The 24,454-nt window shown below is 41.3% G+C and overlaps 2 protein-coding genes and 1 non-coding gene across 6 annotated transcripts in view; all 3 read left to right on the top strand.

Annotated features, from left to right (window-relative positions):
* The window catches only part of ASTN2 (astrotactin 2), a 1,014,740-nt gene that overhangs the window by 223,746 nt on the left and 766,540 nt on the right, over positions 1–24,454 (top strand). The gene's annotated exons all lie outside the window — the stretch shown is intronic.
* Positions 23,479–24,321, top strand: LOC101179441 (60S ribosomal protein L10-like). The gene has a single exon (XM_004088811.3). The coding sequence runs from the start codon at positions 24,013–24,015 to the stop codon at positions 24,250–24,252; it is 240 nt and encodes a 79-aa protein (XP_004088859.1). The 5' UTR covers positions 23,479–24,012; the 3' UTR covers positions 24,253–24,321.
* LOC115836496 lies at positions 23,754–23,888 on the top strand. The gene has a single exon (XR_004031571.1). It is a non-coding gene; the product is annotated as a small nucleolar RNA SNORA70 (small nucleolar RNA).

Below are 24,454 nucleotides of genomic sequence, written 5' to 3'. Positions count from 1 at the left end.
GAAAGAAGCTGGAAAAGACACCTCAAGATATATATTCAGGAGAACTTCCCCAACTTAGCAAGACACGCTAACAGGCAAATTCAGGAAATACAGAGAACATGATTAACATGCTCCATGAGAAGATCAACCCCAAGACACATAATCTTCAGATTCTTCAAGGTTGGAATGAAGGAAAAACTGTGAAGGGCAGCCAGAGAGAAAGGCCAGGTCACCTACAAAGGGAAGCCCTTCAGAATAACAGTGGACCTCTCAGCAGAAACTCTACAAGCCAGAAGAGATTGGGGGCCAATATTCAACATTCTTAAAGAAAGAATTTTCAACCCAGAATTTCATACCTAGCCAAACTAAGCTTCATAAGCAAAGGAGAAAGAAAATCCTTTCCAGACAAGCAAATGCTGTGGGATTTCATTACCACCAGGCCTGCCCTGCAAGAGCTCCTGAAAGAGGCACTAAATATGGAAAGGAAAAACTGGTACAAGGCACTGCAAAAATACACCAAAATATGAAGACCAATGACAATATGAAGAAACTGCATCAACTATTGTGCAAAATAACCAAATAGCATTATGATGACAGGATCAAATTCACACATAATAATACTAACTCTAAACATAAATGGACTAAATGCCCCAATTAAAAGACACAGGCTGGCAAATTGGGTGAGGAGTCAAGACCCATCAGTGTACTATATTCAGGAGACCCATCTCATGTTCAAAGACACACACAGGCTTAAAATAAAGGGATGGAGGAAGATCTACCAAGCAAATGGAAAAAAAAAATAAAGGGATGGAGGAAGATCTACCAAGCAAACGGAAGATCTACCAAGCAGGGGTTGCAATCCTACTCTCTGACGAAACAGACTTTAAACCAACAAAGATCAAAAAAGACAAAGAAGGGCATTACATAATGGTAACAAGAACAATTCAACAAGAAGAGCTAACTATTCTGAATATATATGCACCCAATACAGGAGGACCCAGATTCATAAAACAAGTTCTTAGAGACCTACAATAAGACTTAGACTCCCACACAATAATAGTGGGAGAATTTAATGCTCCACTGTTAGTATTAGACAGATCAATGAGACAGAAAATTAGCAAGGATATTCAGGACTTGAACTCAGCTCTGGATCAAGTGGACCTAGTAGACGTCTACAGAATTCTGTACCCCAAATCAGCAGAATATACATTCTTCTCAGTGCCACATGGCACTTATTCTAAAATCAACCACATTATTGAAAGTAAAACACTCCTCAGCAAATGCAAAAGAACTGAAATCATAACAAACAGTCTCTCTGACCACAGTGCAATCAAATTAGAACTCAAGATTCAGAAACTCACTCAAAACCACACATTTTCATGGAAATTGAACAACCTGCTCCTGGATGACTCCTGGATAAATAATGAAATTAAGGCAGAAATCAAGAAGTTATTTGAAACCAATGAGAACAAAAAGACAACATACCAGAATCTCTGGGACACAGCTAAAGCAGTGTTAAGAGGGAAATTTATAGCACTAAATGCCCACATCAGAAAGCTAGAAAGATCTCAAACTGACACCCTAACATCACAATTAAAAGAGCTAGAGAGGCAAGAGCAGACTAAGATCAGAGAAAAATTGAAGGAGATAGAGACACGAAAATCCCTCCAAAAACTCAACAAATCCAGGAGCTGGTTTTTTGAAAAAATTAACAAAATAGATAGACTGCTAGCTAGACTAATGAAGAAGAGAGAGAAGAATCAAATAGACACAATAAAAAATGATAAAGAGGATATCACCACTGACCCCACATAAATACAAACTACCGTCAGAGAACACTATAAACACCTCTATGGAAATAAACTAGAAAATCTAGCAGAAATGAATAAATTCCTGGATGCATACCCCCTACCAAGACTATACCAGGAAGAAGTTGAATCCCAGAATAGACCAATAACAAGCTCTGAAATTGAGGCAGTAATTAATAACAAACCAACCAAAAAAAAAAAAAAAAAGCCCAGGACCAGATGGATTCACAGCTGAATTCTATCAGAAATACAAAGAGGAGCTGCTACCATTCCTTCTGAAACTATTCCAAACAATTGAAAAGGAGGGACTCCTTCCTAACTCATTTTATGAAGCCGGCATCATCCTGATACCAAAACTGAGAAGAGACACAACAAAGAAAGAAAACTTCAGGCCAATATCCCTGATGAACATCGATATGAAAATCCTCAATAAAATACTGGCAAACTGAATCCAGCAGCACATCAAAAAACTTATACATCATGATTAAGTCAGCTTCATCCCTGAGATGCAAGGATGGTTCAACGTATGCAAATCAATAAATGTAATCTATTACATAAACAGAACTAAAGACAAAAACCACATGATTATCTCAATAGATGCAGAAAAGGCCTTTGATAAAATTCAACATCCCTTCATGTTAAAAACTCTCAATAAACTAGATAATGATGGAACATATGTCAAAATAATAAGAGCTATTTATGACAAACCCACAGCCAATATCATATTGAATGGGCAAAAGCTGGAAGCATTCCCTTTGAAAACCAGTACAAGGCAAGGACGCCCTCTCTCACCACTCCTATTTAACATAGTATTGGAAGTTCTGGCCAGGACAATCAGGTAAGAGAAAGAAATAAAGGGTACTCAAATAGGAAGAGAGGAAGTCAAGTTGTCTCTGTTTGCAGATGACATAATTTTATATTTAGAAAACCCCATCATCTCAGCCCCAAAACTTCTTGAACTGATAAGCAACGTCAGCAAAGTCTCAGGATACAAAGTCAATGTGCAAAAATCACAAGCATTCCTTTACATGAACAATAGGCAAGCAGAGAGCCAAATCATGAATGAACTCCCATTCACAATTGCTACAAAGAGAATGAAATAGGAATACAGCTAAGAAGGGATGTGAAGGACCTCTTCAAGGAGAACTACAAACCACTGCTCAAGGAAATAAGAGAGGACACAAACAAATGGAAAAACATTTCATCCTCACAGATAGGAAGAATCAATATCATGAAAATGGCCATACTGCCAAAAGTAATTTATAGGTTCAATGCTATTCCCATCAAACCACCATTGACATTCTTCACAGAATTAGAAAAAAAACTACTTTAAATTTCATGTGGAGTCAAAGAAGAACCCCTATAGCCAAGGCAATCCTAAGCAAAAAGAACAAAGCTGGAAGCATTACAATACCTGACTTCAAACTATGCTACTTCCAAGGCTACAGCAACCAAAACAGCATGGTACTGACACCAAAACAGATATATAGACCAATGGAACAGAACAGAGACCTCAGAAATAACACCACACATCTACAACCATCTGATCTTTGACAAACCTGACAAAAACAAGCAATGGGGAAAGAATCTTCTCTGCAGTAAATGGTGCTGGCTAGCCATATGCAGAAAGGTGAAACTGGACCCCTTCCTTATACCTTATACAAAAATTAAATCAAATGGATAAAAGACTTAAATGTAAAACCCCAAACCATAAAAACTCTAGAAGAAAACCTAGGCAGTACCATTCAGAATATAGGCATGGGCAAAGACTTCATGATGAAGATGCCAAAAGCAATTGCAACAAAAGCCGAAATTGACAAATGGTATCTAATTAAACTAAAGAGCTTCTGCACAGCAAAATAAACTATCATTAGAATGAACAGGCAACCTGCAGAATGGAGAAAATGTTTGTAATGTACCCATCTGACAAAAGTATAATGTCCAGAATTTACAAGGAACTTAAACATATTTACAAGAAAAAAGCAACCCTGTCAAAAAAAATGGGCAAAGGATATGAACAGACACTTCTCAAAAGACATTTATGCGGCCAACAAACTTATGAAAAACAGCTCAACATCACTGATCATCAGATAAATGCAAATCAAAACCACAATGAGATACCACCTTATGCCAGTCAGAATGGCAATTATTAAAAAGTCAGGAAACAATAGATGCTGATGAGATATGGAGAAATAGAAATGCTTTTACACTGCTGGTGGGATTGTAAATTAGTTTAACCATTGTGGAAGACAGGATGGTGATTTCTCAAGGATCTACAACCAGAAATACCATTTGACCCAGCAATCTCATTACTGGGTATATACCCAAAGGAATATAAATCATTCTATAAAGACACATGCACATGTATGTTTATTGCAGCACTATTTATAATAGCAAGGCCATGGAACCAACCCAAATGCCCATCAATGATAGACTGGATAAAGAAAATGTGGTAATGGGTGCAGCAAACCACCATGGCACATATATACCTATGTAACAAACCTGCACATTCTGCACTTGTATCCCAGAACTTAAAGTATAATAAAAAAGGAAAAGAAAATCTGGTACATATACACCACGGAATACTATGCAGCCATAAAAAGGAATGAGATCATGTCCTTTGCAGGGACATGGATGAAGCTGGAAGCCATTACCCTCAGCACACTAACACAGGAAGAGAAAAACCAAACCCCCCATGTTCTCACTCATAAGTGGGAGTTGAACATTGAGAACACATGAACACAGAGAGAGGACTAACTCACACCGGGGCCTGTTGGAGGGTTGGGGGTGAGGAGAGGGAACTTAGAGGACCAGTCAATAGGTACAGCAAACCACCAAGGCACACGTATACCTATGTAACAAACCTGTACATTCTGTACATGTACCCGCCTTTTGTTTAGAAGAAATAAAGGGAAAAAAAAACTACATAGGCACATTTTATTCAGGCAGTTAAAAAACGAAGGACAAAGAAAAAAAATCTTAAAAACAGCCAGAAGAAAAAGGTACATTATCTTCAAAGAAGAAAATTAGACTTACAACTAATTTTTCATTAGCAATTATTAAAGCCAGAAAATAATGTAATTATGTCGTTAAAGTGCTTATAGGAAAAAAATTACCAATCTATAATTCTGTACCCAGTAAAATATTTTTTAATAATTAATGTGAAATAAAGACCTTTCAGACAAATGAAAAAAGAAGTCTGTGTTGTGTAAAGAAACAACTAAATGTTCTACCCTTGCCTGTTCATTCTATTCCACTGACAGGACCCAAAGGATAATATATTGTTTTATTTAATTTATATTCTTCTGGTATTTTCCAGTATAGCCATAACATACATACATATGTATATGGATGTGTGTGTATAAGTGTATATAATTGTGTATACATACACCCACTTGCATCTACATATATATTAATGGAGTCAGTGGGGTCATCTCATCCACATATATCATTCTGCAGCAATTTGATAGTTATTAAGCAATGTATATAGAAAGTATCTTTTCAAGTCAGCCATGCATACTTACCTTACTCCCACTGAAGTCTGTACTGCTGGATCACATAATATGAACATACCAAATATATCAGACTTTGCAACCCTCTATTCTTGACCATTATCTTGAGAGCTTGTTTCGAGGTTCTAGTAGGGTAGTGCAGCTACTCATATACCCTTGACCAAAGACCAGTCCTCCTCCATCAGAGATGTTTATCCTCTTCAACTGAGCACGCAGCTTTAGGAGGGATGCACATGGAGCATTGAGGGAGGAAGGGGGCACCCATCTAGCCAGCCATATCAGCTGAATCAACCCGGGTGATCAATGCGGTGACAGATGTCACAGCCAGATTGCCCTCACATCTGACCATTATCTTAATTTTCTACACTTATGATGGATCAACAAACATCTTCGTACATATACCTAGCTAGCTATTCTTATAAAGCATGAGAATATTTCTTTTTTTTTTTTTTTTTTTTTTATTATACTTTAGGGTTTTAGGGTACATGTGCACAATGTGCAGGTTTGTTACATATGTATCCATGTGCCATGTTGATTTCCTGCACCCATTAACTCGTCATTTAGCATTAGGTGTATCTCCTAATGCTGTCCCTCCCCCCTCCCCCCACCCCACAACAGTCCCCGGAGTGTGATGTTCACCTTCCTGTGTCCATGAGTTCTCATTGTTCAATTCCCACCTATGAGAGAGAACATGCGGTGTTTGGTTTTTTGTCCTTGCGATAGTTTACTGAGAATGATGTTTTCCAGTTTCATCCATGTCCCTACAAAGGACACGAACTCATCATTTTTTATGGCTGCATAGTATTCCATGGTGTATATGTGCCACATTTTCTTAATCCAGTCTATCGTTGTTGGACATTTGGGTTGGTTCCAACTCTTTGCTATTGTGAATAGTGCCGCAATAAACATACGTGTGCATGTGTCTTTATAGCAGCATGATTTATAGTCCTTTGGGTATATACCCAGTAATGGGATGGCTGGGTCAAATGGTATTTCTAGTTCGAGATCCCTAAGGAATCGCCACACTGACTTCCACAATGGTTGAACTAGTTTACAGTCCCACCAACAGTGTAAAAGTGTTCCTATTTCTCCACATCCTCTCCAGCACCTGTTGTTTCCTGATTTTTTAATGATGGCCATTCTAACTGGTGTGAGATGGTATCTCACTGTGGTTTTGATTTGCATTTCTCTGATGGCCAGTGATGATGAGCATTTCTTCATGTGTTTTCTGGCTGCATAAATGTCTTCTTTTGAGAAGTGTCTGTTCATGTCCTCTGCCCACTTTTTGATGGGGTTGTTTGTTTTTTTCTTGTAAATTTGTTTGAGTTCATTATAGATTCTGGATATTAGCCCTTTGTCAGATGAGTAGGTTGCAAAAATTTTCTCCCATTCTGTAGGTTGCCTGTTAATTCTGATGATAGTTTCTTTTGCTGTGCAGAAGCTCTTTAGTTTAATGAGATCCCATTTGTCGATTTTGGCTTTTGTTGCCATTGCTTTTGGTGTTTTAGACATGAAGTCCTTGCCCACGCCTATGTCCTGAATGGTATTGCCTAGGTTTTCTTGTAGGATTTTAATGGTTTTAGGTCTAACATATAAGTCTTTAATCCATCTTGAATTAATTTTTGTATAAGGTGTAAGGAAGGGATCCAGTTGCAGCTTTCTACATATGGCTAGCCAGTTTTCCCAGCACCATTTATTAAATAGGGAATCCTTTCCCCATTTCTTGTTTTTGTCAGGTTTGTCAAAGATCAGATAGTTGTAGCTATGCGGCATCATTTCTGAGGGCTCTGTTCTGTTCCATTGATCTATGTCTCTGTTGTGGTACCAGTACCATGCTGTTTTGGTTACTGTAGCCTTGTAGTATAGTTTAAAGTCAGGTAGCGTGATGCCTCCAGCTTTGTTCTTTTGGCTTAGGATTGACTTGGCGATGCGGGCTCTTTTTTGGTTCCATATGAACTTTAAAGTAGTTTTTTCCAATTCTGTGAAGAAAGTCATTGGTAGCTTGATGGGGATGGCATTGAATCTATAAATTACCTTGGGCAGTATGGCCATTTTCACGATATTGATTCTTCCAACCCATGAGCATGGAATGTTCTTCCATTTGTTTGTATCCTCTTTTATTTCATTGAGCAGTGGTTTGTAGTTCTCCTTGAAGAGGTCCTTCACATCCCTTGTAAGTTGGATTCCTAGGTATTTGATTCTCTTTGAAGCAATTGTGAATGGGAGTTCACTCATGATTTGGCTCTCTGTTTGTCTGTTATTGGTGTACAAGAATGCTTGTGATTTTTGTACATTAATTTTGTATCCTGAGACTTCGCTGAAGTTGCTAATCAGCTTAAGGAGATTTTGGGCTGAGACAATGGGGTTTTCTAGATATACAATCATGTCATCTGCAAACAGGGACAATTTGACTTCCTCTTTTCCTAATTGAATACCTTTTATTTCCTTCTCCTGCCTGATTGCTCTGGCCAGAACTTCCAGCACTATGTTGAACAGGAGCGGTGAGAGAGGGCATCCCTGTCTTGTGCCAGTTTTCAGAGGGAAAAGCATGAGAATATTTCTATAGGACAGATGTGTACCAAAAATCAGAATCACAGCATCAGAAGGCACATGCATTTGAAAGTTTGATAAATGCTGGCATATTTATCCATTTTAAAACTGTTTTATTCTTTCACGGGGAGCTATGTATGCTTTCCCACATAGATCTACACAAACAACCCACTACCCCATCAAACTGACTGTTCTTATATTATAGTGGGTGCTTCTGGTCTTTATCTGTATCATTGTTATCATTTTATATGCATAATTTTCTCTTTTGTTTGTTTTTTCCCTCAGTTAACGTTGGTCCAAATGCCTTCCTATGTAAAATGACCGTCCTCATAGTTACCATGAAGAATGATTCTTTTCATGAAGTGATGCAGTATGCAAGCTTTTCTCTGCTCTCCTACCTCAGTTTCGAATCTAGGGTGGAGGCAGAAGAGAGATATACCCTTAAATACCAGCAGTGGCCGACAGTGCTATTAGATAGGAAGGCACTGTGATCTCTGAGACATGGGACCAGTAGACTGAACCTTGCTATTTCTCAGGATCCCAGTCCAAGAAATCTGAATGGAATGCTTGTTGGTAGAAAGGGACAAGGGACTTTCATTGAGTGCCTGTGGGAAGCCAGCTGCTGTCCTGTACATTACCTCATTAAGCCATTTGTAATTAACTCTCAGTAGAAGACAGATGGAAGGATTGACTAAGCTAGGATACTGTTGCTGCTGCTGCTGACAACAGCTGATTTCTACCACTCTTCTGCGAACTTGCCATGAATTGTGTCATTTGTACCTCACAATAACCCTATGAGGTGTGTACTAATGTTCTCCCTACTCTACAGAGGAGGAGACCAAAGCAAAGAGGGGTTAAATAACTTGCCCAAGGTAACACAGCTGGAATATGGCTGAGTCAGGTGAAAACTCCAACATGAGAGCTATTGTAGTAAGATGCAGAGCTGGGATTTGAACTCACTACACCACACTGAGGTTCGTAATCCTTGGGATGGCAATGAGCTTGTAAAAGCCTAGGGAGAGCTAATGCACAGCAACCATGGGCTTGCTTCACTCACAAATCTGGGAATAAAAAATAGGGAATCAACATGTGTTCCCTGAAGAAGGAAGCTGTTACACAGTAATTCTGAGCTCCTAAATTGGCAGAAGGAACTTTGCAGCAGGGAGATCCTATTGTTTGGGATTGTTTCGAGTGGTCCCCAAGGGTGCAGGGAACTCATGTTTGGTGTCAATAGATCACTCTAGGGTGTCAGAAACAGAGAAGCTCTTTATTAACTCACCCTTCTGATACCCCCTGTGAATGTCATGTAAATGTCATCTTTGTGTAGCATTTCATGAATTTTTAGAGCTCTTTCAGAGTCAACACCTCATTCAATGTCTTATCTTTGTGTTCAAGCTTCTTCACAATGAGGCTCTAGCCTAAGTTTCCAGACTCCTTGCCTTCACCTCTGCTTCCCACCCTTTGGCCATCCATTCCTCTTCAAGCCACGTCAATCCTCCTGACATCCCCACAATTACCTCATCCTCACATACCTACTTATTGGTCTTCCTGCTTCTATCCTATCCTCTTCATCCCTTCTCCACACTGTAGCCACTCTGTTGTGATCACTCCAGTCAAAACAGTCCCAGCTTAAAGTTGCCCTCTATGCTCCAGACACAATGGCCTCTTCTCTGTTCTTCAGACTTGCTAACCTCCTTCTACTATGCCTTTTGTATGTGCCATGATTATCTTTGCCTGGAAAACTACCCTCTTTCCTTCCCCAATCTGTTGGGGCATGGATGACTCTCTCTCATCATTCTGATCTCAGTTTAAATCTCATTTCTTCAGACAAAACTCTTTTCTCTATGTGAGTTCTTCTCTTTTGTCTTCTGTCAACTTTACTATTTGTTCTCGTAATAGTGCTTTTTATTATTTGTATTTGTTTAAGTATTTTAATTATCTTACTAGGCTGAAGGTTCCACGAGATCAGTACCAAGTTTGTTCTGTGCTTAAAACAGTCCCTGGCACGTAGCAAGTGTTAATAAATATGTTGGGTCAGTGGATAGAGGAATAAATGAGTGAATGAATTAATGAATTAATGGACTGATGGATATTTTAGTCTTCCCACTGATTGGTAACCTCTATATGAATTCTTTATCTTTTCTCTGCACTGGACAAATCTTGTTTAGCATTTTCAAGTCAATGATTTGTTGAATCTTTGCATCCATCATAAAGAGTGTATTATCCTTATCAAATGTATTATCCTTATCAAATGTATCCTTATCAAATGTATTATCCTTATCAAAATTTAGAGATCATCTCAAATTTATAAAGCTACAAATAATGGAACCATAATTTGAACCCAGCTTTATCTGATACCCAAGTCCAAGCATGTGCTGGAGATAACACAACATGTATTACTCCTGTCCATTTATATGAGCAGGAGAGGAAAGACATGAGCTTAGATGCCAGCAAGCTAAGTCTCTTAGAGCTATGTTTATCCACAACGTTGAACAGCAGACACAATCAAAACTATGTTTTATACAGTGAGCCTGCATCTATTCACGTGTGAATGTGTGTGTGCACATCTCTAAAATAAGTTTTGCAAAATAATACACATTGTCATTACATGGGACCATATTCTGATAGCTTCTATTCTTTTGATGGCATTTTTGTAATGCTGATGGAGCCACTGAATTGATTTTGCAGTTTGAGAGAGGGTCATAACCTGAAGTTTAAAAACCTCTTTCTTAGAGAAGCTAATAAAGTGCCAGAGGCCACAGTGGGAACAGGTGCATGACAACAGGATCTGAGGTGGCTTGCAGTAGACGTTTCTTTCCCAGAGATCTGAAGGATGAAGATAATTCAAGAGGCTTCAGTTTAAGGGGTTGGTGGAGGAACTGGAAATGGTACCTGAGCCAGGCAAGGCCCACATGAGGGTTTTAGGTCTTACCCCTGCCATTTCTATGACCAGTCACTTGTGTCTTTTACCCAACCCTATAGGCCACTGGGCCCATCATTTCCACATTTGCTCTTATGAAATGTGCTCAACCTGCCTTTTCTTGTGCCTTGTGCCTCAGATCTTATCTTATTTCTGTAGGATGCTCTATCTTCCCTGGGGAAAAGAAAAACAACAACAACAACAACAACACCCTGCCCTCTGCTCCCTGCATGGGAATTACTGCCCATCTTTAAGCCATACTCTGTTCTGAGGCCCCAGGTGCCAGTTTTCAGAGAGCCTGGGGAACTCCCTTACTAACAGCAGCTCCCATTTGACAGTGCCTTGAGGGTGCTGCCAGGAGCACATGCAAGGCAAGGGGAAGGCAGAATGGGCAGAATTGTTTTAACAAAAGCAAGACTGCTTTAAAGTGGTTGCATGTAGGATTATTTTTGAAAGATAGGTCCTCCAGGATGAAAAGAAGAAAAATTTGGAAATGATTTTCTTGTCTTTCTCTTTTTACTTTTGTTTTTCTTCTTTTTTTTTTTTGAGACTGAATCTGGCTGTGTCACCAGGCTGGAGTGTGTAGTAGCGCCATCTTGGCTCATTGCAATCTCTGCCTCCCAAGTTCAAGCAATTCTCCTGCCTCAGCCTCATCAGTAGCTGGGATTACAGGTGTGTGCCACCACACCCAGCTAATTTTTGTATTTTTAGTAGAGACGGGGTTTCACCATGTTGGCCAGGGTGATCTCTCACCTCATGATCCAACCACCTCAGCATCCCAGAGTGCTGGGATTACAGGCATGAGCCACCACGCCCAGCCGGAAATGACTTTCTTAGCATCAAAGTGCCTTGACGTCCTTATACCAAACTGCCTCTTTCCTCTCCATGTTGCCTCTCTCCTCTCCCTGTTCCCAGTGCTGTTTGAATTTTGCATTTTAAAAGTCCTGAAGGCTCATAGTTCTGTCCTGTGTCCTCTGTTCCTTCATTAGCCATCTCCACAGCCACAGGGGGAGACAGGATTGCATTTACTTCCTGAATCTTCTCTTTGGGTACACCTCTTCCTCACCGTTCATTTGTTCATTCATTCATATTCATTTATTTCTTTAACAAATGTTTACCATCACCCACTGTGTGCTGGAGACTGTTTAATGTAGACATACATAGCAAAATAGGGAATAGTCTTTCCCTAAAAGGTCACAATTTAGAAGGGTATAAAACGGTAATAGCTGCTTTATTTTATACAGCACTTTAACATTTATAGAATGGCTTCATAAACATTATATGATAAACTATGTGTTATTGAACCCTTTTGAGAGACACAGAACCTTGTTCCAGCTCTGAGACATTAAGTCACTCATCCATGAAATACAGAGGGTTTGATGGTGCAGTTGTACTTTATACCCACATTCCTTAAGTTCAAGTTCAGTACTCTCTTTGTTTTGCCACACTGTATTTATCCCTGTGACATCCTGAATATTATTTGGTAAACAACTTGTTATATCTACATTGCTCTCCCCCTCTTAATCTGAAAGATCATGAACTATTCTTTGGAAGTATTCAAACAAGACTAGGTAGACATTTGTCAAAATGGTATAGCATGGGGAGAGATCAGACACAATTTAAGTAATCTCTTCTAATTCTCAGCTTGTAAAATTTGAGCTTAATTTATTTCTATTTAATTTTCATCTTAGGACTTCTTAGAAAACAAGGAGGCAATATCTGTGTTTGAAAATAGGCTCCTTAGAACTAGCCAGCCTGGAAAGTATTCAGAATTGAGTTTTCTTTTTTTTTTTTTTCTTCGCCACTGATTGACAAACCAAATGTCACTTGTAGAATGGCAGAGCATTCGTTTTTTGCTCCAATTAATTGTACCACATGGTGGAGTTCACAAGGCCATCCCAGACCAGACCCTGCCTCTGCAGCTTTTTTGCTTTGGTTTCTTAGCTGGTGCCTCCTCTTGGACGTTTGGCCCTGGTGTCTAAATGCCTAGGCTCCGCAAAGCAGGCGGCAGCAGTGCCTCCAACAGACAGGAGCTTGGCATCCCCTGATAGCCGTCCTCTGAGCTGTCTCTACACTCTCTAAAATAAGATATAGACAGAGATTTGTCATGGAATCACAAACAGGAATGTCACCAAAGCTGTCACTAGAGCCCCTTAAAATGTCACTTCCCAGCATTAATTGCCATGATAGCAAAACAAACGGGCATGCTCTGAACATTTGCTCTTCCCCTCCTCCCTCATGATTCTTTTCCATCTCCCTGTCTCTCCTTTCTCCCTACTCCCTCAGAGCCCCCCCCTTCTCTTTATCTCTGGGGACCCTTGCACATTCTGACTTGATTAGACTGTGGCTGGCAAGGCAGTACACCGCACAGTGACAGATGAGGTTGAAGGAGGTTTGGTAAATGTCAGGGGCTGAAGAGACTGTTCTCTTATTGATCAGAGCTGAAGCAGTTTCCCAGCAGTCAGGGGACTTTGTACCTCCTGTCCTGGGCTCCCTTGAAATGGCTGGAAATCACCCAGTGGGGAACTGACTGACAAAGAAAGTCCAGGACAGCTCAACCTCAATGCCTCTTACAAAGAAACAGCCTGCCTCTGGATTTGATATCTTTATCTACTGTAGAGCTAAAGTCATCACTACTACCACAAGTATGATCAGTCCTTATTTTTTCTAATATTTCTTAATTATAAAAGTTATGCATGCTTATTGGTGAACACTTGAAACTAAAGAAAAGTATAAATTAGCAATTTTTTGTATGCCCCATTGAATAGCCACAGTAACTTTTTACTAATTTTTTCTGCCTTTTCCCTTTTATATATTGAAAGTGAAAAATTATTGTTTTTTATCTTGCATTTTTATTTAATATTATACAATAAGTATTTCAACATGCACATAATTCTATGTCATGACTGCTTCATAATGTATTTATTGATGGACATTTTAGCAGCTTTTTTTTTTTTTGCTATTTTGTATTCAACAGCAACAACCATTTTTAGTCTTAAATTCATTTTCACCATTCTGTATTATTTCCTCCGGGTGTATTCCCAGGAGTGGAATTATTGGGTCAAATGGTCTGAGTGTTTTAAAGTTCTTGATACATGTTTGGCTCAATATCTGTTTGTTGGGATGTTTCCATACACACTTGTTAAATAAGGTAACATTTATTCATCTATTTTTCATTCATTAATTCAACAAGCTTTAATTACGTACCTACTGTGTGTCAGGAACTATTTAAGGCACTGAACATAAAGCAATAAATAAGATATATGCAAGTCAATTTCTATAACAGTTTCTTTCTAGCACAGAAAGACTATAAGCAAATGAACAAAATATATGTATATATTAGATATATAATAATGAATGATAATAATTGCAATGGGGGAGAAAGAAAACAAAGGAGGGAATTAGGGCCCTCAGGAAAGGTCTTAATGATCAGATAACAAGTGAAAACTGATCTACAGGAGATGAAGAAGCAAGCCATTTGAATATTTGAGGAAACAGCTTTTTGGGCAGAGGGAACACCAGGTATAAAGGTCCCGTGGCACCAGTGTGATTGGAGCACTAGAGGAATAGGGAGGAGTAGCATTGAGAGAGAGAGCACTAGAATAAATTGGGTTATAGGAGCAGTGGAAAGAAAGTCATGTAGAGCCTAATAGAAAGGGACATTGACTCATCCTGTGAGTGACATGAAAAGCCATTGGAAAATGGGGGAATGAATTTTTGCAAAGGTGGTAAACAGTTAGGGCCAAACTGAGAAGGAGCGATTTGGACATAGAGTTGCAACTCAGAAGGGAGGATACTAAGGAGAGCAGAGAATAGAGATTGTACTATGGAAACTCACAGGCAGAATTTAGCCCCTACATAATGTTTTGTTTGTTTTGTTTTGTTTTGTTTTTGCTTGCCTACAGGGTATATTTTTGAATTCAGTTGTTAATATATATAAATTGGAAAATTTCACATAGAAATTCACATTTCTGCCTCACTTGGTGATTGAAGGAGCTCAAAACCTTAGGCCCATTCTTGTGCCTTCCAGCACTTAGCAGGAGCTGAGTGGTAGCAACTGCTTTGGAAGGGCTGCTCTCTCTACTTCATCAGGAACACCACCTGATTAAGTTCCTTAACCTAAATCCTCCTTCCCTCCAGAGGGCTTGGAACTCACATCTTCTCCCAGAGGAAGGAGAAATTGAGACAACCTTTATGATCTGAGCAGTGGGAACCCAGAGTACACAGGAACAATGGATTCACTTCCTATTTTGTGTAGCAAGAGCGGGAGGCCTGAGGATCTTTAAGACTTTCTAGAAGGTGTATATCTTCACTGTCCATTAGTATAAGGGTAGGGATGCACAGATCAGTCTAGGAAAGGATACCACTCTCTTTCAACTCCTTGAGTTTTGTGTTACCAGCCAGACAGAGGCTGGCAGCAGATCAGAGACCAAGAGACCTTTGAGAACTTTGACAGCAGAGGATAAAGTGGTTAAGACGCCCAACTCTTGAACCAGACACACCTGGGTCCAGTTTCACCTTACTAATGCCTTTGAGATTCAACCTCCTCACCTCTAAAATGGGATTACTTGTTTTGCAGGATTCTTGTAAGAATTAAGGAAATCATATATATATATATAAAATAGCACAGTGTTTTGACTCAAGAAATGGAAGCTATTATTGACATGTCGTCTGAAATATTCATTTCATTCAACAGAGACCCAGAGAGGGGAGAGAGGTATCTGAAGTTACACAGCAAGTTAATACTGGGTGTATGGGGGATGCAGCGTTTGTGGGGAGTGGTGGCTCTGATATAGACATTCTAAGTTTCTAGTCAATGCCATCTTAACGTTTCAACCACACCACTTCTGAAGGAGTTCCTTTCTATCCATGTTCCAGCCCATGCCTTGGTCTTGACTCGTCGTAGGAGATTGCTAAATATGTTTAAAATGAATGGGTGAATGGGCAAATGAATGAATATATCCCTGACTGGAAGGGACTAATTTGCTGCCTAGTGGGGAGTGGGATAGACAGCAGCTCTCCTGATCCTGTCTCCTGAGCACTTTTAAGTGCCGTTGTTTTCTTTCTCTACAGCTTACAATCCTCACCTTTTTTATGTCCTTTTATAAGACATTGTTCAGGATGTAGGAGTTTCCTATCTGGGAGGTTAGGATGTCTGGCAGACAGGACCTTCTACCCATGTCCCAGGTGGGGACAGGAGGGGACACTAGAATTATGAAAGCCTGGTGAGACTGGACGGCCATTCTCAGACTCCAGGCTTCAGGGAAAGGGCATTCACTGATGCTCACGCAGATGTAGTGCTGCCCACTGAGCATGGTTAGAGAGGCCACCGACCTGCCTGCGAATAGATAATTCCCACGGGTACCTGGCTCCCATGGGACTCTCAAAATGTGGATGCTTTTACAGTCAGTAGCCCATAGAATCATTATTCCTTGGCATTTCCAAGTCAGACGTTTATTGAGTGCCCTTTCTTCTCCACATTTAAAAACTGTAGTACCTTAAACAAGTTGTTTATTCTCATCTATGCATGCTTTCTCATCCGTGGAATGAATGCTGAGGACAAAAATACCCTGTAACTTGGCTAGAAGCCATCCTGGGTGGTTAACATCTTTGGCAGGACAGGAGCTTGGTTTCTGAAGAGTTCCCAGCTACGACGTTTCCTCGGCATCCAGCAACAACACAGCAGTGAGGAGACAGGCATCTTGCTCCCTTAGCTGCTGTTCCATACTGAAGTAGAGGCCAGTGACTGGAAAATGGAGATGATAGCCCCACTATGTCTCCTCGTCTCACTCTCCTCCACCCCACCCCCATAAACTACATGACACCTTCCAGTATTAATATACACAGGCAACTTCGGAAAACTCCTCATGCTATGGAAAGGGTGATGGTCTTAAACTTTCCTGACTAGGGAATATGGGTCAGATTCTAATCTTATCTCCTTACCTACTCACTAATTTTAACATTTTGAAATCTTGGACTAGTCACTTTCAACTAGGATGGGGGTGATTTCCTCTCTCTCTCTCTCTCTCTCTCTCTCTCTCTCTATCATACAGACACACACACACACCTTTCACTGGAGACTTTTAGCAATGTTTGAAGACATTTTTTTTTTTGTCATGACTAGCGACGGGTTAGGCCAGGGATGCTGCTTAACATTCTACAATGCACAGGACTGCCCCCCCGCCCAAGCAAATAATTACCCAGCTCAAAATATCTATCAAATCAAGCCTGAGAAACCCTGCTCCAAGCCTTGGTTGTCACATTGGTAAAATGAAGATTCCAGTTTCACAAGAACATGGGAGGAACAATTATGAAGGTGAATGCTTTTTGTAAGTGTAACATACTACACAGATGTAGGATAGCAATGTTATTGTTCCATTCTGTCTTAGTCTGTTTTCTGTTGCTATAACTGAATAGCTGAGACCAGGTAGTTTGTGGAGAAAATAAATTTATTTCTTACAGTTCTGCAGACTGTGAAGTCCAAGGTAGGAGGGCTGCATCTGGTGAGGGCCTTCTTGCTGATGGGAACTGTCTGCAGAGTCCTGAGGCAGCGCAGGGCATCACATGACCAGGGAGACTCGTGACAGACAGCCAACCTAGTTTTTATAACAGATTCACTCTTGTGATAACTAACTGTTCTCATGACAACCCATTAATCCATTGGTCCTTTAATCCATGAATGGATTAACCTATTAATGAGGTCAGAATCTTCATGATCCTATCACCTCTCAAAGGCCGTATCTCTCAATACTATTACATTGGGGCTTGACTTTCAACATGAGTTTCAGAGGAGACAAATATTCAAACCATAGCATATCATTATTTTTAGCATCATCATCATCATCATCATCATCATCATCTGTCTCAGGGCCTTTGCATCTCTTTTCTCTCTTCCTGAACAGTTCTTTCCTCAGGTCTTTGCATGGCTTGTTCCCCCAGTTCCTTCAGGTTTTTCTTCATATATCACCCTAAGGCTATCCCTGACCACCCTGTATAAAATAAAAAATAAAACAACATACATAATCATACACACATGCACCACAGTCTGTTCTTCATTACGTTAATTTTTCTAGTTTTTTCTTTCTTTCTTTTTTTCTGAGATGGAGTCTTGCTCTGTCTCCCAGGCTGGAGTGCAGTGGTGCAATCTCTGCTCACTGCAACCTCTGCCTTGTGGGTCCAAGAGATTGTCCTGCCTCAGCCTCCTGAGTAGCTGGGATTACAGGCTGTACCACCACGCCCTGCTAATTTTTGTATTTGTAGTAGAGATGGGGTTTCACCATGTTGGCCAGGCTGGTCTCAAACTCCTGACTTCATGATCTGCCCTCTTTGGCTTCCCAAAGGGCTAGGATTACAGGCATGAGCCACTTTGCCTGGCCTTCTGTATAATTTTTGCCACCATTTGACCCATTGTAAGTATTATCTGTCTGTCTTTAAGAATTGTGTCTTTTTTGTCCCATGCTGTCTGCGTCTTGTTTAGAACATTGCCTGGCACTGCATAGAAAGCAAATAAATAATTGAGGAGTGAATTGATAAAACAAGTGAGTAAATGAAACAATGGGAGGCTTACCCAAATGCCTTAATTCAGTTTTTTTCTATTTCAAATGATTGGCTATTTAGTTCAGCTCATGGGATTTATTTATTTTATTTTATTTTATTTTTTTTGAGACAGAGTCTCACTGTGTTTCCCAGGCTGAAGTGCAGTGGTGTGATCTCAGCTGATAGCAAGCTCCACCTCCTGGGCTCACACCATTCTCCTGCTTTAGCTTCCCAAGTAGCTGGGACTACAGGCACCCACCACCACGCCTGGCTAATTTTTTTGTATTTTTTAGTAGAGATAGGGTTTCACCGTGTTAGCCAGGGTGGTCTCAATCTCCTGACCTCGTGATCCGCCCACCTCGGCCCCCCAAAGTGCTGGGATTACAGGCTGAGCCACTGCACCCAGCCAGGATTTATTTTTAGTAGAAATAGGAGTAATATTAGTTACTCTGTATGGGCCAAGTTTTGTGACCAGTACTTAATAAATATTTACACATAAAATTTTCAAAAAATTGATATGGTCATTACTTCTAATCACTCCCTTTTTCAGATGAGGAAACCGAAGCAGAGGAGGTGCTGGTAACTAGCCCAGGGTCAGGTACCTGGTTTGTATTAGACCCAGGATTTGAAGCTAGGTCTGTGTGACCTTGAAATTCTCTCTTTTCACCAATAACTCTGCTTCCCATACTTCCTTTACCTTTCTGTTCCTTGAGGAACACAAGGACAGGTATTATCAGAAACAGTCCCAGGCTTCATGGAGATACACTATTGATTGGATGTAACAGCAATTGGCTCATTGCTTCTGCCTCAAGTAGCTCTGCTAAATTCATGAATCTGGGCCTCTTTTTCTCTGTTCTTCTTTGGCTCCCACCTGGAAATAACCTCTCTATGCCTCCTAACCTCTGTGTGACCATGGCTTCTACTGCTTCACAGCTCCCGTGCCTAGCTCATCTCCATTCCTTGTGAGACATGCTCTACCTGCCTCTGACTCTTCTCTCATGCCTTCTTTTCAAGCACTCCATGAAAGAATTTGTCATATCCAATACTGAATGCCCTAGTGAGGAGATCCCCACAAGAGATGTCACCATCCATAAGCTAATCTGGAGCTATCTGACTCTGTGCAGTTATAGAGCTCTGTTCCCGTCAGCTTTGTCAGGATGGTGGAGTCTTGGGGTACCTAGCAAGGCACCCTCTAGGTTATGAAGCATTTGCAGCTCCTTTTTACTAAAGCACGCATCTGTGAATGTGGCAGATCCTCAAACATCATATCTTGTCCAGAATAGTAGGCAGTGCATCTGCCCAGAGCAGGGCTGGTGTGCTTCGCTTCAAAGGAGACTGGTTTGTGAAAAGCTCAGCTTAGCAAAGAAATAAATCAGGAAGTGACAGATTATTTTCCTAAATGATTCTTCATTTTACAAAAGCAATTCACCACAGGATTCTTTTCATATATAGCACTAGGAATGAATATAAAAAAGAAGAGGATTTAACCAACTTTTAGCTTATCAAAATGTTTATAGACACACTAGTCTATAAACCAAAGCCAATCTATAATGTCAGGGCTTTCTGGGATGATGGATAGTAGCAAGATGGGTGTGGAATGTGCAGATGTGGGTATGAATCCTGTGCCCATATAGTGCCTCAATTGTGGACAGAGTAACCTCTTTTAGTCTCGGATTCCTTACCTGTGAAGCTGGCTTTTAATAATGTTGGACTCTCCTCAGGTTGTTTTCAGGATGAAATGCAATAATATATGAACGGTCTGGTGTAGAGGCCACCTGACACAAATAGTAATAATTTTGGGGAAGTCATATCTCCTCCCTGAGTCTCAGTCTTCCCATCTGTATCATGAACAGCTTGGACCCTTCCTTGCTGGTCTAAACCTGCATTCTTCAGTGGAACTGTGGGGTGTGGATATACATTAAAATCAGTGGAAGGTGTGTTGGAACTCAGTGCCATATGCCTTGCAGGCATGACCAACGGTGTATGTAGGGGGAGAAGTTATTACAAAAAAACAGGAAAAGAGGAAGATTTTTTCTCATGCGAACCCTTATCTACTGACAGCTCCTTTTACAGAAATGATGCAAAAGAGAGAAAGGATGTTAGTCACTGTCATTCTGAGATGGCTGAGGCCAGTCTCCGGTCCATGTCAATAGCTTCCTGGCTGCAGGACTGTCCCTGAGAGTGTCCCAAGGAGGTCGGCAGACAGAGATATGACTTTCTCATGATTTCCCTGGTGAATGAAGCCTTCGGAGAGCGGATGCATCTACATTATAATTACTTTAAGTGCTGCCTGATTGGCGCTGTTCATCACCCCAGGAAGCAGCCTCGCCCCATGGACAGACAGGCTGCCTGCTTTGGCTCGGCACAGCTCCAGCTGTGTCCTTGGCAGTGTCTGCTTGCTATACCCCTGGCTCTGCTCCGGGGCAGAGGAGGCAGTGTGCTGCAGAGGGTGGGCACTCAGGTGGAAATGAGAGAGCCTGGGCTGTGCCTTCAGCATGCCTGTTGCCTGAGTTGTCCTTCTCAACCCTGGGCCTCAGCCTGTTTATACGTGGGCAGATGGGTTGTGAGGTCTCTACACCTTCTTCTGGCTCTTAACCTGTAGCTATCTCAGAAAGGAGGTCAGATGGGTATTCCAGGAGGAGAGGGTGCTTCTGAGTGTTAAATTGGCTTGGTCCTGAGGGCTGGGTTACATCTCCCTGTAGGACCCCAGAGGAGAAAGCATTTTCTGGACTGTGTCCTCACATTGCAAGAAAATGAGGTTTCCTCCACCCATAAAAGATCCAGAGGGAGGGCAGTAGAGGATATTCTGATATCAGGGCTGCATTTCATAACCCTAGGTGTCTATGCATGGATGTGGGAAAGGGGGATGTAGGTTTTCAGACGTAATAGAGTGAGGCTGGCAAATCAGGAAAGGCTTTGTGGAAGACAAAGTCTTCAACCAAGGTATCTAAGGCTGAACATATCTGAGAGAGAAGGTGAAGGGATGGAACTAAGATCTTTCTAGAGAGTAGTGGTTAGAAGTGTGGCCTTTGGGACTAGGCTACCTAGGTCAACTCCTGAAATTTACCGATACTTACTAGCTTTGTATAACCTTGGGCAAATTAGTAAATGCTCCCCTTCCTCTCACTGTCCTCGTTTCTAAAACGGAGAAGATAAGGATGTGGATCCCCAAGTTGTTGTAAGACCAAATGATGTAATTTATGTAAGACTAAATGATTAGTACATGTCACAATGCTTAGAGGAGTGCTTATCACAAGAAAAAGGGTCAATTAATGTTAGTTATTATAGTGCGTTGTGAGCAAGTCCTCTGCAGATAGATCAGGTGCTTTATATGATCCTTTATTTAATTCTCTCAACTACTCAGCAATTCATTCATTCATTCATTTACCAAATACTCATCAGGACAGAGCAGTGAAAGTGCCGGCATGACCCCTTCCCTCAGAGATGCAATCCTCTAATGAGGAAATCAGACTTAAGACTGGAGACTTGAACCAACTTATCACACAATTACTAATGTAATTAACACAAAGCTGCCAGGAAGGAAACATAACGGCATGCTCTGGGAGAGGAAAGGGGGTACTTGACCTCAATTTGGCTGTTCAAGGAGGCCTTTCTGTGGAGGGAAGATTTAAGCTGGAATTAGAAGGGTATGTAGCATTCAACCAAATGAACTGAAGAACAGAGAAAGTGATCTTTTTGAAAGTTCTATTTTATTTTTTAATTGACAAATAATAATTGTCTGTATTTGTGGGGCCCAACGTGATGTTTTAATATCAGGAAGAGTCTCTTAAAATAAGAACTTGGCTTGCTTACTGACCTAGATGGCCAATGTGGCTCAAACACAGTGAGGAAGCCTGGGTCAGTTTATTCTAGCACACAGAGATGGGGGCACCGAGACACTGAAAGCTGAAGTGGCTTTTAAGTGGTTCCATAGCTGGAACAGAAGGACTGGGATTGCCCTAAGATGAAAGCTTTTCTTCTGCCCCACTATGGCGTATACCACAGAAAGTGATTGCTTGTACAAGGAACAGAGAACAGCTTAGTCTGAGGTCAGGAATGCTGTAGACAAAAGCAGTGATTAGGAGGTGGTGGGGCAGGCCTTGAGTGCCTGGCTGCATTTGGACCTTATCTGTTCTAATTTCCCTAGAGCTATAGGGTGGAACTGGATTAATTTCAAAATAATTCTGTCCATGCTCTAGGGTTTAATATCTCATGTGTCTCCTGGGTCATCCATGACGTGAGAACACTCTGCTCAGATCAGTGATATATAAAGTGTTTTCAGTTTTTCATTATGCCATGTGTGCATCTGTGGTGTGTGTGTGTGTGTCTGTGTCTGTGTCATTTTCTTCCCCGAAGCATGCCGAGTTCACTCAGGGAAATGCCTGAGACTTGGGTGAAATCTTATTTATTTTTTTTGGAAGGCATGCAGTACAAAATCACTTCTCTCTCTACATAAATATGCATGAGGCCGGCCTGCTCTCTTTTCCTCAGGAAGTGTGGGCAGGGGGAGAGAGAGCCCATATGACTGGTATCAGAGCCCTGCCCGTGGCTGCTGGCACCCCATTAATCAGGGGGGAACAGCAGCCTTGTGAACTGTGAAATTGGCAGCCCCCTGACAGCTTTGGGGCCCAGTCGAGCAGGGACTCCATTTCACAGCTGGAAGGTGGCAGCATGGGGTGGGGAAGGAGGGCACTGGGCTCAGTGGGCCAGAGAAGTCATGCTCCCTCTCAGCTTTTGGGAATCCCAAACGAGTCTTGCTGAGAGACGCCTCTTGATTAAGGTGAGCAGGAAAGAGAGAAAGAAAGAAAGGGGTAAGGGAAGGAACACAGTGAATGATAATGGCCATTATAACAAACACTGAGTATCCACTGTCTACTGAGATCCAAGTGCTATGCTATGTACTTGCTATGGATTTCTTTATTTAATACTCATGATTTTTCTATATGGTATCGTCATTAGCCCTATGAAACAGACCAGGCAAAACAGGACCTGTTTTAAGCACCAGGAAGTGGTAGAGCTACAAGTGGGACCTGGGTCTGACTCCAGAGCCTGTGTCTTTTTGCCACTGTGCTATCCTGTTGTCCAGCATGCTATAAAATAGCATAGAAGAGTGTCTTGTCTTGTTCACTCAATGGCCATTTACAAAGTGCACACTCTATGTACAGAACAAAGTCACTGTGCTAAGTGCTAGGTTACAGAGGGATTAATACCTTCAACAAGTTTATGGTTGTGTGTAAGAGAGTTGAGTAAACAGGCAATTTCAGCAGTATGAAATGTATTTGAGACATTCACCAGAACACAATCTTAGCTCTGATACTTACCAGCTCTTTGACCTGGGGCAAGTTATTTGACATCTCTGGGCTTCAGTTTCCCCATCTCTGAAATAGTTATGTGAGCATTCTCAGCTTATACATTGCTGTGAAGAATAATTGAAATACTCCAGATCATCTGCGGCCAATTAAGCCAACTGGGTTCCTTTCCTCATGGGGGCCCAGTGTGCAATGGCTGCAAATGGCAGCTTTCTTGGTAGTGTGTGCAGCCTGTTTGTTGTATGGGTTGCTCTAAGGGACCATGGAGACAGGCCTTTCAGATGTATGTTTATGTTTCTGACCTTGCACTACCCCAATGTAGGCTCCAAACACGCGTGTGAGGTGCCTTTGGAAAGCCCCAGGGCACTGTGGCCAGGGTTCACATTGGCCAAGTTATCATGTCCATCCACACCAAGCTGCAGAACAAAGAGCATGTAATTGAGGCCCTGCGCAGGGCCAAGTTCAAGTTTCCTGGCTGCCAGAAGATCCACATCTCAAAGAAGTGGGGCTTCACCAAGTTCAATGTCGATGAATTTGAAGACATGGTGGCTGAGAAGCAGCTCATCCCTGATGGCTGTGGGGTCAAGTACATCCCCAATCATGGCCCTCTGGACAAGTGGCGGGCCTTGCACTCATGAGGGCTTCCACTGTGCTGCCCCCTCTTAATACTCACCAATAAATTCTACTTCCTGTCCAAAAAAAAAAAAGATACTCCAGATCAGTTGTTTAGAACGGTGCTCGGTGCATAGTAAGTAGACAATAAATGATTGTTGTGAGTGTGCTGAAATATGGAAATGAACAAATATTCTAGGAGCACAGAGGAAATGGCATTCAAATGTG

Source organism: Nomascus leucogenys, chromosome 8 (genome assembly GCF_006542625.1).
Source record: "Nomascus leucogenys isolate Asia chromosome 8, Asia_NLE_v1, whole genome shotgun sequence".
Lineage (NCBI taxonomy): Eukaryota > Metazoa > Chordata > Mammalia > Primates > Hylobatidae > Nomascus > Nomascus leucogenys.
This window is presented reverse-complemented; position numbering and strand designations above follow the sequence as displayed.

Bases quoted from the DNA above. Each gene is read 5' to 3' on its own strand.
- LOC101179441 (XM_004088811.3), top strand. From the start codon at position 24,013: ATGTCCATCCACACCAAGCTGCAGAACAAAGAGCATGTAATTGAGGCC.